General features: G+C 42.4%; 1 protein-coding gene across 1 annotated transcript in view; it reads left to right on the top strand.

Annotated features, from left to right (window-relative positions):
- The first annotated feature begins 448 nt into the window (after nucleotides 1-448).
- LOC111231821 (AP-1 complex subunit mu-1) overlaps nucleotides 449-14699 on the top strand; it is a 33506-nt gene continuing 19255 nt past the window's right edge. Inside the window, exons 1-10 of the mRNA XM_022759063.1 lie at nucleotides 449-580; nucleotides 2579-2735; nucleotides 3565-3632; nucleotides 5050-5180; nucleotides 5374-5521; nucleotides 6905-7031; nucleotides 7164-7306; nucleotides 8463-8534; nucleotides 8648-8806; nucleotides 8991-9116. Of these exons, the coding sequence (XP_022614784.1) occupies nucleotides 539-580; nucleotides 2579-2735; nucleotides 3565-3632; nucleotides 5050-5180; nucleotides 5374-5521; nucleotides 6905-7031; nucleotides 7164-7306; nucleotides 8463-8534; nucleotides 8648-8806; nucleotides 8991-9116 (1173 nt within the window). The 5' untranslated portion in view covers nucleotides 449-538. The remainder of the gene's footprint in view (nucleotides 581-2578; nucleotides 2736-3564; nucleotides 3633-5049; nucleotides 5181-5373; nucleotides 5522-6904; nucleotides 7032-7163; nucleotides 7307-8462; nucleotides 8535-8647; nucleotides 8807-8990; nucleotides 9117-14699) is intronic.

Raw genomic sequence — 14699 nt, 5'->3', positions numbered from 1 at the left:
AATCTGCTTAAACAGGAAAATGTAGAAATCACAAAATAAATCCGGCTCATACTTGGGCCACATGCTTGTTTTCCTCTGAACCAATATAAGACTGGTTCTACGGCCCGAATCTGGCCCAATCTGCCAATACTGGAGGGTAACAGCCGGAATCTGCCCAGATGTAGAACTAGCCTATATGGGCCAGACAAGCTAACCATCTAGACATATGTTGGGCCAGAAGTTTCATTTCATTTTTTGTGGATTTAAAAGTCAAACTTTGCCTCATAATTTTGTCTCAATAGACTGCATCGTTATTTTCTAGTTTTTAAATTCTGTACATGAAATACAAAGTTAGACCCGCTCTTTTAACTCCCCTTTATTCTGAAAACAGGAAGTTTTACAGTTGTCAGCGGAAAACAGGTTGAGTTTACTTCCGGTTTCTTCTGTCCTCATTAACCCAGCGGCTCTGACAGGTGGATGCTGTCGGTACCGTTACATCTGTCTGCCGTTATAACCGGGTCGTGGTGGTTGAACACAGGACGTCACCGCTGAGAACAACATGTCGGCCAGCGCAGTGTACGTGCTGGACCTGAAGGGGAAGGTAAGACTCGGCCCGCCGTCTGCCTGGAGCACTGACTTAATGTAGCACGGAGAGAGGGTCAGGGAGTTTATACAGCGGGGAGGGGGGCGGACACAGTGACATGACTAACACAAGTCATTTTACCCTGTTGATAGGATGATAGAGCAGGTGCTGTCAGGCCAGTCAGAGCGCCCCCCCACCCCCCCACACGCACAGTAGGATGCTCTCATGTGATGCATATTTCCTCTGCAGAAGAGAGTCACATTATTTTCAATTTTTTTTCAGCAATGGCTTAACATGCTCTTTTCTCTTGGAGCAGGAGTTAACTTGATGTCTGTCTGTTAGTCTGACACTCAGAGCACCTCTGTTGTTATTCAACTGCCAGACCTGATGACACCAGTACGATCCAGAGTTCCCTGTTGTTACTGGTCTCTACAGGCTACAGCTGTCTTGGTGTTAGTGCTGCCATAAAGAGGAGGGAGGAATCCAGTGGATACAGATGTTTATTACCCATAACACAATTAAACACACAGCACAACCAGAAATAGAAAACACATTCACAGAACACGTTACAAGACAGTAGAAATGAAAAGTCGGGCCATGTTAGGTGTCCTGTGTTGTTTGTAAGTAATTTTTTCTGTCGTCTGTGCAGATTTTTTTCTAAATGCTGCACATTTGTTGTCAGATCGATGAAGATGTTTTCTTCATTTGCTTGTGTTTTGTCTGATGTGTGTGTTGAGCTGTCGGGAAGCTGTAATCAGGAGATGAGAGAAGATAAACTGATCCACAGGAGAGAAAACATCAGCAGAACAGAAAGCAGAGCAGACACTGAGAAGTAGAAAAAAGAAAACCTCAAAGTTAAATCTGTGCTTCCAGATTCTCAGATGTCTCTCATTTGCTGCTTTTCACTTTCACATCATTGTAAACTGATTTAGTTTTGAGCTGCTCTGAGTCTGGGGAAATTATGATGAGCATCATCACTGTTTTCATACGTTTTATGGACCAATCACACCACAACTGTTTGATTAAAAGTAAATTAAGAATAATCAATAGATTAATTGATTACGAAAGTAATTCTTAATTACAGCCCTAAAGCTGATCAGAGTAATGTTGAAAGCAGTTCTGTTGTTGTGTGTTACATGAGACCAAAGTCTTCACTTGTGTTACTGAACCTTTAATAAAGTAATTTACTAATTAATCTGTGCACAACAATAACATGATTACATTTTTCTTATATGAATCTGTTGACAGTGAATGTGAAAAGTTTCCATCCCATTATCACTCGGCCCTGATCCCCCACACCATCACTGTTATATCATCAGTGCTTTAGTCAAATGTTTCTATTCATTTTTCAGGTTTTGAGTGTTCAATACATTGATTGTGAGATGCGGTTTATCCTTGTCAGCACAGTCTGTATATTTTCAGCTGCTCAAACAGGTGAGCAGTAGTTAGTGGTGAGGGATTGGGCATTTCTAGTATGTGGAAAGATAATGATAAAACTGTTCTGGAGAAGATGACTGTGGGATGAACCTTGTGCACTTCTGAATCAGTTCTTTGTGCTTATTGTAGATTGTTATTGTCAGCAGTAACAGAAACCTGGTGTGTAGCAGGTGTGTGGGCTTTGGTATGCTAGAGGAGAGAGAAAGGTGGCAGTTTGCTTTGAGGCTACAGATTTTTTTTGGTTGTTATGACTGAAGTAATTTTTGTTGAATTCCTCGAGTTCATATTTCCTCTGTTTGTTAATATTTTTATTAATAAATCTAACTTTTTGAGCTCACACACTCCGGCCTGCCGACCTGCTTTTTTGGAACATCCCTTAAAAAGTTTCCAGCGCCCAGTGTTTCATCTGCCTTTTATATGCGGTGGCAGCTCTACAGTGAGTAAATAGTTGCTAATACAGTAACTGCTCAGCAGCAGCTCCAGGTCTTCTGATAGGAGAGGTGAGACTGAGCTCAGGCAGCAGAGATGTAGCAACAGAGACGAAACACAGAGTGAAGAGAAACTTGTCATATCTTTCAGGTGCTGATCTGCAGGAACTACCGGGGAGATGTTGACATGTCAGAGATCGAGCACTTCATGCCCATCCTGATGGACAGGGAGGAGGAAGGAAACCTGTCTCCGATCCTGGCCCATGGAGGAGTCCGCTTCATGTGGATCAAACACAACAACCTGTACCGTATCTTTGACAGGTCCTCAGGGTCCTGGATCATCCTCTTTACAAAGTCCACTCTGAGTCACTGTGAGAAAATGGTCTGTAAGAAAAGCAAACACATGTAATTCACCTAAAAGGATTTTTACTGAATCAGTTCTTCAGAGTGAAACAGTCAGAACACATCTATAAAGGGCATCAAGGGAGTACTCTTCACTGGAAACCACAGGACACTTTGTAGAATGTTATTGTCCCTTAAATCTCTCAGTGTGGTCTGATCATCCAGCTGCTGAAATCCAGATGAGAGAGAACAGAGGTGCTGAGAAACATGTTGAGCCACGACTCAAGGACAAAAATGATCCAGAGATCATTTTATACATAGATATTTACAATCAGTCTGTGACTGTTAATCAAATATAAGGCTGTAAAAAACAGTGTCAGTAATAATACAATGCAATATTTATTATAAAGTTTATGACTAAATGTAATTTCAAGTGCTGGTAGTGTATTTGTATTACATAGTATTTCTATTTCAGTTGTTACAACCACCTTCACAGTAATATGTTACTTGAAACAGCACTGGCATGTCTTTAGTTTGGTTGTTGTCGTTGTTGAAGACCCTCCGACATCATGTGCCCCCACCCCTCATGATGTCATGCTCTCTCTCTGCAGGTGACTGTAGGTTTCCTGCAGTGAAGGTGGTGTGGGGGCAGATGCATGTCACTGCTTTGCTTTTGCTTTATTGCAGCAGACACAGTTTTGTTTGTGTGTCTCAGTCTGCTGCCACTCTTTAACCAGATGTTTTATATCACATTCACACCTGGTCGCTTGTCACCTTAACCACTTGCATCACCAGTTGTAGCCACGACTAAGAAGAACGCCTGTGTCTCCCTGGTTTTCTCTTTTCTCTATAAAATCATCCAGGTAAGAGTTATAAGCATTCAGAAAACAATATCAGAAACAGACCAGCAGAATGATCAATAATCAGTCTGATGTGAATTTGTATCTTGACTTAGTAAGGGCGGGGTGGGGGTGGGGGACTTCCACATCCTCTTTAAGCAAATTTATGTTTATTGAATTTTAAATGAATGAATGAAAATGAAATGATATGGCACATTTTTATACATTTGCTGAAGGAATACTGATGAATATTTTCCAGCGAAGCCTTCCAGAAATCATTTTGTGTATGAACATTTTGCTAATGCATGTTGATTTCTATCTGTTGACAGGATAGCGCCACTGGATTTACTAATATTCACTGATAATCAATAACAAAGTAACGAGGATGTTAATCAATATGTCTGTAACTGTCATCAACCTGATGTTTTCTCTGTCCAGCTGATGGAGAACCACAGTGAATCTGTAGATGAGTGTATCATGAACTGTTGGTTGTATTTGTACTGAATATCTTAGTGAAACCAGCGTCTGTGACTGGCCACATGATAAAATGATGAAGAACCTTCAGCATATGAATGGATGAATGGCCCGACAGGAGCTCACAACACAGTCTGTGTGTGGTGAAAGAGTCATTAGACAATCAAAGTCAAAGTGATTATCAGTCATTGGAATTCAAAATGTAAACATTAGCAACAGAATGAATGAAGATGAGCTGCTTCAGCACATGAAGACAACTGCAGTCTGCTGAGTCAGCACCTCACTGATCACAGTAACAGTTTTTGGCCACTTAGTTATGGTGATTTGATTTGATTTACTCTTTATTTGGCATCAGAACAGTAACTTTTACAGAGGTACCGCTGCGGTGACTCTTTAAAATGCAGCCTGTATCTGTGGATGTTAATGTTTTCATGATTTTGATTCTGCCTGCATTATGGTCAGATCTAAAGATGCAGATTAAGTAGGCGGAGCTAGTGGACTTGGGTCTTGTGTGTAAAAGTCTCCTGTAGCATCGCTGCTGTATTTAATCAACTTATTTGTCCTTTGGAGAAGAGGTTTCGTCTGTAGCCTTGTGTCCAGCTGTTTGAGAAGGCAGCAAGGGACGGGTGAGTTAGGCGACTTTTCAGCTTGCTGAGCTAGAATGTTACAGATGTTTACAGCTGCTGAGATCTGATCACAGTGTGGGCTGGACCATATAATCTGATCACATTTGAACAGTAAAGTGTGTTGACACCTGCTTTAAAACGGATACAAATCTGTGTCAGTTATCCTTGACTTGTAAACTAACCTTCATGTGTAAAATGACTGGTGTGTCCCTCTGACTGCACACATCAGAAAAGCCAGTTTATGATTGGAGCCTTAACTGGACTGTGGCTTTGGTGCTGTGATGCACACAGCGCGTGGACACATGCTAACACTGTGTGTGTGTGTGATCCTGGCTCCGCAGGTCTTCTCTGAGTACTTCAAAGAGCTGGAGGAGGAGAGCATCAGGGACAACTTTGTCATCATCTATGAGCTGCTGGATGAGCTGATGGACTTTGGTTACCCTCAGACCACAGACAGCAAGATCCTGCAGGAGTAAGAAGCCCGGGACAGGTCACAGCCTCTGACATCTGCTGTTTCATCAGACATGTTATGATCCTCGGCTCACTGCTGTGCTGGCATCTGTTTGTTGTTTGGTTTTCTTGTCTTTCTTATTAGTTATCAGAGTTAGAACTGCTCTGTGAGTCCTGGGTGATCAGTTTATCTAACCCGCTGTCCCCTCTGGCAGATACATCACTCAGGAGGGCCACAAGCTGGACACCGGGGCCCCTCGTCCTCCCGCCACTGTCACCAATGCTGTGTCCTGGAGGTCAGAGGGCATCAAATACAGGAAGAATGAAGTCTTCCTAGACGTCATAGAGTCAGTCAACCTGCTGGTGAGAACACATATACATGCTTTTAACTACAGTACTATTAATGATGGTCATTAACTTAGGACTCGAATGCTCTCACTTCTCACGTAACACTATTACTCTTTTCATTCACTTTCTAATGACAGTCAGCTCTACTTTGTAGTTACTGTAGATGAAACACTTTCTGTAGGTATTTCACAATAAAACCCTTCCGCAGGTACAAAATACATACTCCCACTGGTAGGCTTTTATTGTGAAACATGAACAGCTTAATATAAAAGTGTGGTCGTCTCCCTCGGATACATTTGATGCACAGGTCTGTAGTGGATCTGCGGGCAGCAGCTGGTTAGTGATGGATAAGTTAATGTTAAGTTTACTGCATATTAAGTTTTATTTTTCAAACTGAACACTTCCAAAATATTTGTTTTTGTTGTTTACAACACTTGTATTTTGTGTTGTATATATTTTAATATATAGCTCAGTTTACAGACAGTTCAATATACAAAGTTACTTTAAAGTGTGTTCAGCATCATGTTCAGCACCATGGACAGCTGACGTGTGTTCACTCTCTCCTCAGCTCTGCTCCGTCCTGTAAAGATGAGCGTTTATCAAAACTCTGTCACGTTCGTATTTAGCTCTCATGACCCAGGAGCGGACGCAGTCACTCAGAATGTGTATAAAAGGTGTTTTAAATATGAAAGGGTTGTGGGGAGATGAAAGGAGAGGGTGAGGCTGAGGCAGGTCAGGGCCGGACAGGTGAGGTATTGCCGAAGAGTGGCTGGAGTTGAACACAGACACACAGACCAAGGAGGCAGAGACACAAGGAGAACACAGGGAGAAAACAAATTCCCATCCAGGGCCGTGACAAACTCTCTTCGAAAGTGCTCCTCACTTCTAAGATCAGTTATTACTGGGAAACATGGCTGCTGCTCTTTATTATAAAAAATAATTCCAGCCCTGTCTTCAGCTATGATTTATAGAGTATCTTTTTTGAGAATCTACAGTAAATACAAGACTGTTTTTACTGTTTTGTGGCAGGATTTTCAGATAACTTAATGATGCTGCTGCTGCATGTGACTGCCTGATTCTCTTTCTGTGGCTCTGCACACAGACTAACCATCTGTACTCATGTTTGATCTTTTAGTTTGTTCCTCAGATCAGGTAACTGTACTGAGCACACAGCTGTGCTGGTGGAAGCTGTTATCAGTGCGGCTCGATCTGAGGACACATCTTGCCTTTATGACACTCCCGATTTATAGAAGCACTATAACCCTAACATCACCAAATTAATGTTGTTCAAATATTCATTTACTGATGAAACAGCATCTCCAGAACAAAGTGTCCTGAGCTGGACTGTGTGTGTGAGATGTACTGTTGTAGACCTACAGCTCTCTCGCCCTGCTCCAGGTCAGTGCCAATGGAAACGTGCTGCGCAGTGAGATCGTGGGCTCCATCAAGATGAGGGTGTTCCTGTCTGGGATGCCGGAGCTGAGACTGGGCCTCAACGACAAAGTCTTGTTCGAGAACACCGGACGTGAGTAACTCAACCACTGGGAAACATGGATGAAATAAATCACTGCACACACTTTTAATTCTGTGTCTCTTCATCCTCTCTGTCCTTGTCCTCTGTCTGTCTGTGACTCCACTTGCTCCGTCTCGTCTTCAGGAGGAAAGAGTAAATCAGTGGAGCTGGAGGATGTGAAGTTCCATCAGTGTGTCCGTCTGTCTCGCTTTGAAAATGACCGCACCATCTCCTTCATTCCTCCTGACGGGGAGTTTGAGCTCATGTCCTACCGCCTCAACACACACGTGAGTCAGCAGCAGCACATCACACATACAGATCGCCATCCTCACAAAAACACTTGGCCAATATGAAAACTGCTACATCTCCTCTTTGTCCTGTTTCTGCCGGCAGACAACAGAACTGAACTCCTGACTTAGTTGTTCTCCTGCTGCTGCTGTCAGACACTGAATTAACATAAAATAGAAATTTGATTGTGGCTCATAAATCTGTCCTGACAAATGAAGAGCTGGATTTTTTCGGCATTAAAATGACAACGTTTTGAACAGCTTAATATTATCTGACCATAGTTCTCTGATGGCATCAGCACACTGACAGGTTAATGACAGCTGCCGAGCTGTGTGATGGTCTTTACTGAGACCACAAAGAGCAGGAGGAGACTGAACGAGGTCATTTACCTCCCTCCTGCCTTTTATCTGACCATAGACGTGAACAGCTAGTTTTTTCTGTGTGTGTGTGAAGTCAAGTCGAGCAGTATATGCTACTCAGCTGTTCACGCCAGAAGCCGGAAGCGCATTTCTCTCTGCTGGTCAACAGATGATTCTGCTCTCTCTTAATCACACATAGAGCTGATCTTTATAATAACCTCATGGATTGATAACACAGAGCTTTAAATACATATTATATTACCTAAATTTGCATAGTCAGGTTTACAATGATATACTGAGGGGGACAACCTTCAGAAAAAGGGCGGGACATGTCCCCCCTGTCCCCGCTGCAGTTTCCACCTATGCAACAATAGAGCAAAACAAAACCTGTTATGTTATAATGAGAATGACAATAACTACTACTACATGTAACTGTACACATAAATAACTGACTGCACACATTTTGATAAAAACTTTGTTGTAGGAAAGATAATCTTAGTGCAGTAAAACGTACATACATACATTACATATATACAGTGTAGGTGTAGTGGCATGTGAGGTATATGAGCATGGATAAATAGCAGCAAAGTCAAATAGCAGCAGGGTCTATGTGGAAGTCACTTTATGAGTGTGTGTGCAGCAGAGGTGATCAGTGTGTATGTGTGTGTGTGTGTGTCTGTGGATATGTGTGGGGGTGGGGCGGTGGGAGAGGGACAGGGATGGTTGGGAGTTCAGGAATTGAACAGCCTTCTCTGACTACACTGTTTGATATGACGGCTGTGTTTCATGTCCTCAGGTCAAACCACTGATCTGGATCGAGTCAGTCATTGAGAAACACTCGCACAGTAGAATCGAGTACATGATCAAGGTAAAGTCCCAGGCTGCTCTTTACGGGGTCAAATAACATGTAGAGCATGAAATATAACAGACTGTTATACATTCTCTTCATCTCTCCATCTTTCCTCTCTCCTCCTCCTACAGGCCAAGAGTCAGTTCAAGAGACGGTCCACAGCCAACAACGTGGAGATTCACATCCCAGTCCCCACCGACGCTGACTCACCTAAATTTAAGACCACCGTGGGGAGCGTCAAGTGGATCCCAGAGAACAGTGAGATAGTCTGGTCCATCAAATCCTTCCCAGTACGTCAACCACTCATCTACTTTTCACTGACAATCAATACCATGAATTAAAACACTGCATCATGACAGTGTTAGACATAGTGTGATTATCTTGTACAGACAGACGACATATCATCAGTTTATTCTTGCTTTCTGCACTGAACCCAGTGAATACACTGCTTAACCTGCTCCAATGTGGTTTCAGGGTGGTAAAGAATATCTCATGAGGGCCCACTTTGGCCTGCCCAGTGTGGAGGCAGAGGACAAAGAAGGCAAACCTCCCATCAGTGTCAAGTTTGAGATCCCCTACTTCACCACCTCTGGCATCCAGGTAAGAAACAATTTGTTTATCTTTGCTCTGTGAGTAGAGCCTGAATCCAGATGTTCAGAGGTCTTGTAGTTCCTCTGTAAAGCTGCAGGTGTTTCTGGTGTTTGTATAAATGTGTTTGCAGCCACCGGATGGCGCTGTTGTAAAAGGAATAGAGACAGAAGGAGAGTGCAGACAGTGGACACCATGCTTCACACACACACACACACACACACACACACACACACACACACACACACACACACAAAGTCTCTTCACTAGAGCTGCTCCATTATGGCAAAAATCATAATCACGATTATTTTGATCAATATTGAGATCACGATTATTCAGCATGATTTCTCATTGGCTTTGGAAAAAGACTGAAATTCCCCCCCCTCGACCTGAAACTAAATTTCTAATCAACAGTTCAGATGATGCTCTGTCCATTTCAGACTGAATTTAAGAACAATCCGCTGGATAACGGTCAGTTTCATCATTAAGCCATGTTGGTATAATGTAGTGTAACTCTGTGTGTGGGCTCCAGGCTGCAGCGTACAATACACCTGACGCAACGACGGATGAGCTACCAGCCAGTTGGTAGGAAACTGTACATTTCACCAGACGTGTCCAGAGGTTGCTCGTGTTTCCTCGCATGACAAAGACTGAACACACTTCAAAACGTTGAGTTGTTTCTGTTGTCACTAAGTGCAGGGTCTGTGTGTGTGTGTGTGTATGTGTGTGTGTGTGTGTGTGTGTGTGTGGTGTGTGTGTGTGTGTGTGTGTGTGTGTGGTGCACGGTGCTCCAAGGTGTGTGAGAGTGCTGCCCTGCCCCTCACACACATGGTCAGAGAGAGAGATGCAGATGGACTTCTGAGTAGGAAAAAGTGAAAATGCATCATCATCAGAAATGATGATGATTGTGAATGTGGAAGAGAACTTTTTTGTTGCAATAACAAAAAATTTTCCCTAATTTCTTTAGTGCTGAGAGAGGAACTGAAATTTGTTGTGAAATGAAATGCGGCACAATAATAGTTTTCTCTTGATTATCTTGTTTTTATAATCTTTGGAGGCCAAAATTATAATCCAAAATAAAATTTGATTAATTGCCCAGCCCTACTCTTCACCAGTGACTGAACACAGGCAGTGGACACACACTGTAATAGACACATTTAACACAGCGAGTGTAAGATATTTGGATCCAGTTTCAAAACATCAGAGCTCAACACACAGTCCCTGTATAGAGTTGAAAATAGAGTTGAATCCTAAAAATCTGCATCAGGTTTAATTTATACTTGTATGATATGAAATTAACCTGAGCTGCTGTATTGATTAAAATAGAGGCACATCTGTTCCATCTGACTGAAAAACATGGCTGAAATGCCTCCTGTGCAGACAAGCCTTTAGTATGTACACACACATACACATAGACTTTCAACAGGTACTGTATGTTCAGACTGGAAGCGGTGGGAACGGCAAAGTGACCGGAAGTCATTAATTTTTTATGTCAGCGTCTGTTGGCAGCGAGCAGCGGTGATGTGGGCGTCAGGAAAAATTTATGTCCAGGCAACTTCATGGTAATGAGCTATGACGCGGTTTGGCGACAACCAATCATAATGTAGAAGTGATCCGCTCTAGAAAACACAAGAGAACACAGTCGTGTAAACTCTGGTTCCCATCAAATGTTTGTTCACAGTGGAGGAGAAATTGATCATTTCAGTGACAAGTTTCCTCGTCCTTTACGACGTGTCCCTGTGTGTTTACAGGGACTTAATAAAAAAACAATGCTGGACAAAGGTGTCTGTCATTGTAGGTGTTCCAGGTGAGTTGGTGAAGTGAAGCCTGTAATATATTTTGTGGAAATAGATGCTAAACAGTGTTGCTTGATAACTTGATGCGAATCAGTCGGTAATGTTAACATCACTACTTTAAAGCTCCATATTTTCCTCTTCTCCTGTGTTTTTTTTGAAGTGTTGATCCTTTTAAAGGAGATGGTTTTTGGTTCTTAAAACCACAAATATATCTTCTAAAGTTTAGAAGATATATTTTTAGAAGATATATTTGTGGTTTTAAGAACCAATAACCATCTCAGTGTAGTTTTACATCTCCTCTCTCAGGCTTCTCTCTGGAGCTCTTGTAACAACAGGTCAGTGAGCCAATCAGATGAGAGGAGGCTCTGAGCCTCTCTTCTGATTGGCTGACTGTTTTCTGATTGATCCAATAAAAATATAGCAGATTTCAGGTAAACACTCAGAGGAACCAAATCCTGCAAGGTTGGATGGTGGGTGCAGGTGGGTGGGGCTTGCTTTGTTGTGACATCACAAAGTTCCAGAAGTCCTGACGGCTGGTTTTAAGGCTCAGTTTCTGAATACAGGCTGTGTGCATTTCTCTGTGGACTGAGGCTTTGATACTTTCGCAGTATTAATATAGAACCTAGACCTGCTTTATAATAAAACAGCACATGGACATCTACCTTTAGACTATATGGATCTTTAAAATATTTCATAGAATTAACTTAGACCCTGATTTTGGTCAGTTGGCACAAAGATGCTTTCTGAACAAACTTGCTAGCTGCCTTTTTAGTCTATGTCAGAGCGCCCACAAACTTCCCCAGCGTCCTCAGCAAAGCAGGCAGAGTGAATTTTGTCGCTCTCACTACTTTCGGTCTGAACTGACAGTCAGACACTACAAAGCCATTTGCAGATACAGAAGGAAAATCACTTGTTCGCACAGTGCTTTAACTTATCTTTGATACAAAAATAGATAATGAAGATGCGGGGGTGCGCAGGGGAAGCTTGCAACTTTCGGCTGCTACGCACTCTGCCATACCCTGATCACCAGAGACTGATACATGTAGGCTCCTCTCCTCTCACATGCAACCTGTAGTGTTTCTGACAAAGTGAAGACCAGCAGAGATTTGTTGAATCAAAACACAGGAACATGACTTGATGTGACAGTTTTCAGTCTGGTCTGTTGTCTGAGTTTATGAAAGTCCCCTGTATGACATCATGACTGTTTTTACTTCCCGAAAGCTTTGGAAATACAAGGTGTAGGTATAGTGTATCAGTGTAGGTATGCATGCCGTTTCAGCACAGCTACAGATGGATTCACAGTTTGATTGGAGCGGTTTAAAAACACTTGTGTGCAGCCAAGTAGTTGAGAGGCCTGAGAGCAGCTGAGCTGTGGGGCTCCACATGTCTGAGCTTCATCAGCGTACAGGAGTGCTGGTTCTAACCTGGAGAAAGAGCTGCACTGAGGCTTTGTAAAGGGGCAGAGCTCTGTAATGTTTGGGCTATAATATTTTATAGCCCCAGCAGCTGGAACCTGTGTCCTCTGGGTCATGCTTACAGCGGACGCACAATAACACACTGTTCTACTCACATGTTCTCATCCACTCTGTTTCTTTATCAGCAGGACTTTCAATGTGTTAGATGTTGATGTTGATGTTGCCTGAGGTAGCTCATCGTTATCTTTCAGCGTGTTTTGTGTTATTCCTAGTGTCCAGTCATGTGATGGTCATGTGATAATGCAGTTGATAGTCCAGCTTTGTAAATCACAGTGTGCGTCCTTGCTGAGTGCTGTTAACTTGAGCTGAACTTTAAAATGCATTTCTGCACACAGAATAAAGACTGGGGATATTCTCCTGTATCTCTTAGGGCATTTTCAGACTGGGAATACATGACATTGATGGCTTCATTTATTTGTTGAAGTTGGTCAGTTGTTCTCTGGTTGTTTAAATCTCCTGGAGTTTAAGCCTCTGATGTGTTGATAAGTTGATTTTGTCTCCGGATATCTCAGATAACTGACCAATGATAAAGACAATTGCTGAGCTTGAGTTTTGGGATTTGTAACAAAAAGCAGATCATCATCAACATATGATTATATTCTCTGGTCCATGCCTGCTAATTTGCCTCCAGTGATGTGACTGTGTTTTATGGTTGCCTGAAGGGTTCAAGAGGATGTGTAAAAAGAAGCAGAGATAAAGGGCAGCACCCATGAAGTGTCTCTCTGTGGACTGGAAATGGATCAGAGGAACATCCATTAATCATAATCTTGGCCACAGGGAGTTTCATACCTTTATCCAATCCCTTATCCCAAATGATCCCTAAGGCCAATTCACTGCAGCACATGGAGCAGATATTCCTACTCTGACCTATTCAAGGCTTTTTCTGCATCTGTCAAGAAAAGGAAAGAATTTGACTTCAAGTGGTCTGGGAATATTACACAATATTTAGCAGCTGTCACATATTTATATGAGAATATCTATTAAGAATAACAACCATCTCAAGCTCAGAGAGTAAGAACTGCTCCCGTCTGTGAGCTCGGAGCTTGGCTAGTAATTTACAGTCCACTCAGATTCACTTTATTCATCTGTATGATGCTCAATTCTCTGGAAGTTTAACCTTCAGATGATGTTAGTGGTGTTGGAGGAGGAGGGGAGAGTTATCTGTTCCTCTAAATTTCATGAACTTGAATGAATGAATTCAGTTTTTTACTAAATTAGACAAGTTTTTTACTTTAACTCCAAAGTCATTAGACATATTCATAGATTATTAAAGATATGATTCCTCTGTGATGCAGCAGTTATGGTTCCAGTGCTTCCTACAGTTTATTAGAGAAAGAAAACAATAAAAATATGTACAAGTTGCCAACCAGACAGCAGCTTCAATGGTTTTAAAAGTATTAATCAGTTCATACTGAGTGTTTAATTTCAATAAACCCCAAATTCATACATTCATTCATTCAGTCTTTCTCAGATGTCAGGTCGTGGCCTCTAGAGAATTTTGTGTGGATCTAAGAAAATTCCAAACATGGCCAATGTGATTAATTAAATTAAAAATGAAATTGAAATGATCTTAAATCACTAGAAAACATCATGTTGATATGAGTGGTTCTTGAAACAGGCCCATGAATGTAGACTGTCTTGTGTTCAGTGTTCCCGTCCATCACAGTGTGTTTCTGGATCTCAGCAGTCACTGTAGTGAGAACAATGTGGACATGACTGACAGAAATCTGTGTCAGGACTAAAAGAGGAGCCGAGTTGTAACAAACCGGAATTTGTCACTTAATTGAAGCTCAGTGGTCGGGCTGTTTATGTGCTGCCCTGCTGGGTTTGGTTCAGGAGACCGGTAACAAGGCAGCCATTGTCTTTGCTGTTGGTTTAGTTTGAGTGTAATAATAAACTCCGGAGAGTCAGTTGTTGAGAGCTGAACCGCAGACCTCCACCAGGCCTCACTGTGAACCCCGAGCTACAGACGCTGCCTTCAATTAGCCCGGGCATTTTCATCGTCATGAACCCAGATCCACTTCTAACCCGGCCGCACTCACCTCACAGGCTCAACCTCAACTAATGGCACCTTGTAAAGACAGAGACAAGAGCAGAGGCGGGTGCCGGAGAAGCCACAGTTTTCTCAAAATAACTGTGTGGACTTGCATCAATGGAGACATCATTAGAGAGATGCTGCCATTAGCTGCTGTAAGGCCTGCTATTACTGAGAGATCACTGGTGATGAGGAGCTATTATGTGGCCTGAGGCAAGACCCCCAAGGTCCCTGCTACTACCACACACTCACACACACACACACACACACACACACACACACTCACACA

Source organism: Seriola dumerili, unplaced genomic scaffold, assembly GCF_002260705.1.
Source record: "Seriola dumerili isolate Sdu_G_001 unplaced genomic scaffold, Sdu_1.0 BDQW01000319.1, whole genome shotgun sequence".
NCBI lineage: Eukaryota > Metazoa > Chordata > Actinopteri > Carangiformes > Carangidae > Seriola > Seriola dumerili.
This window is presented reverse-complemented; position numbering and strand designations above follow the sequence as displayed.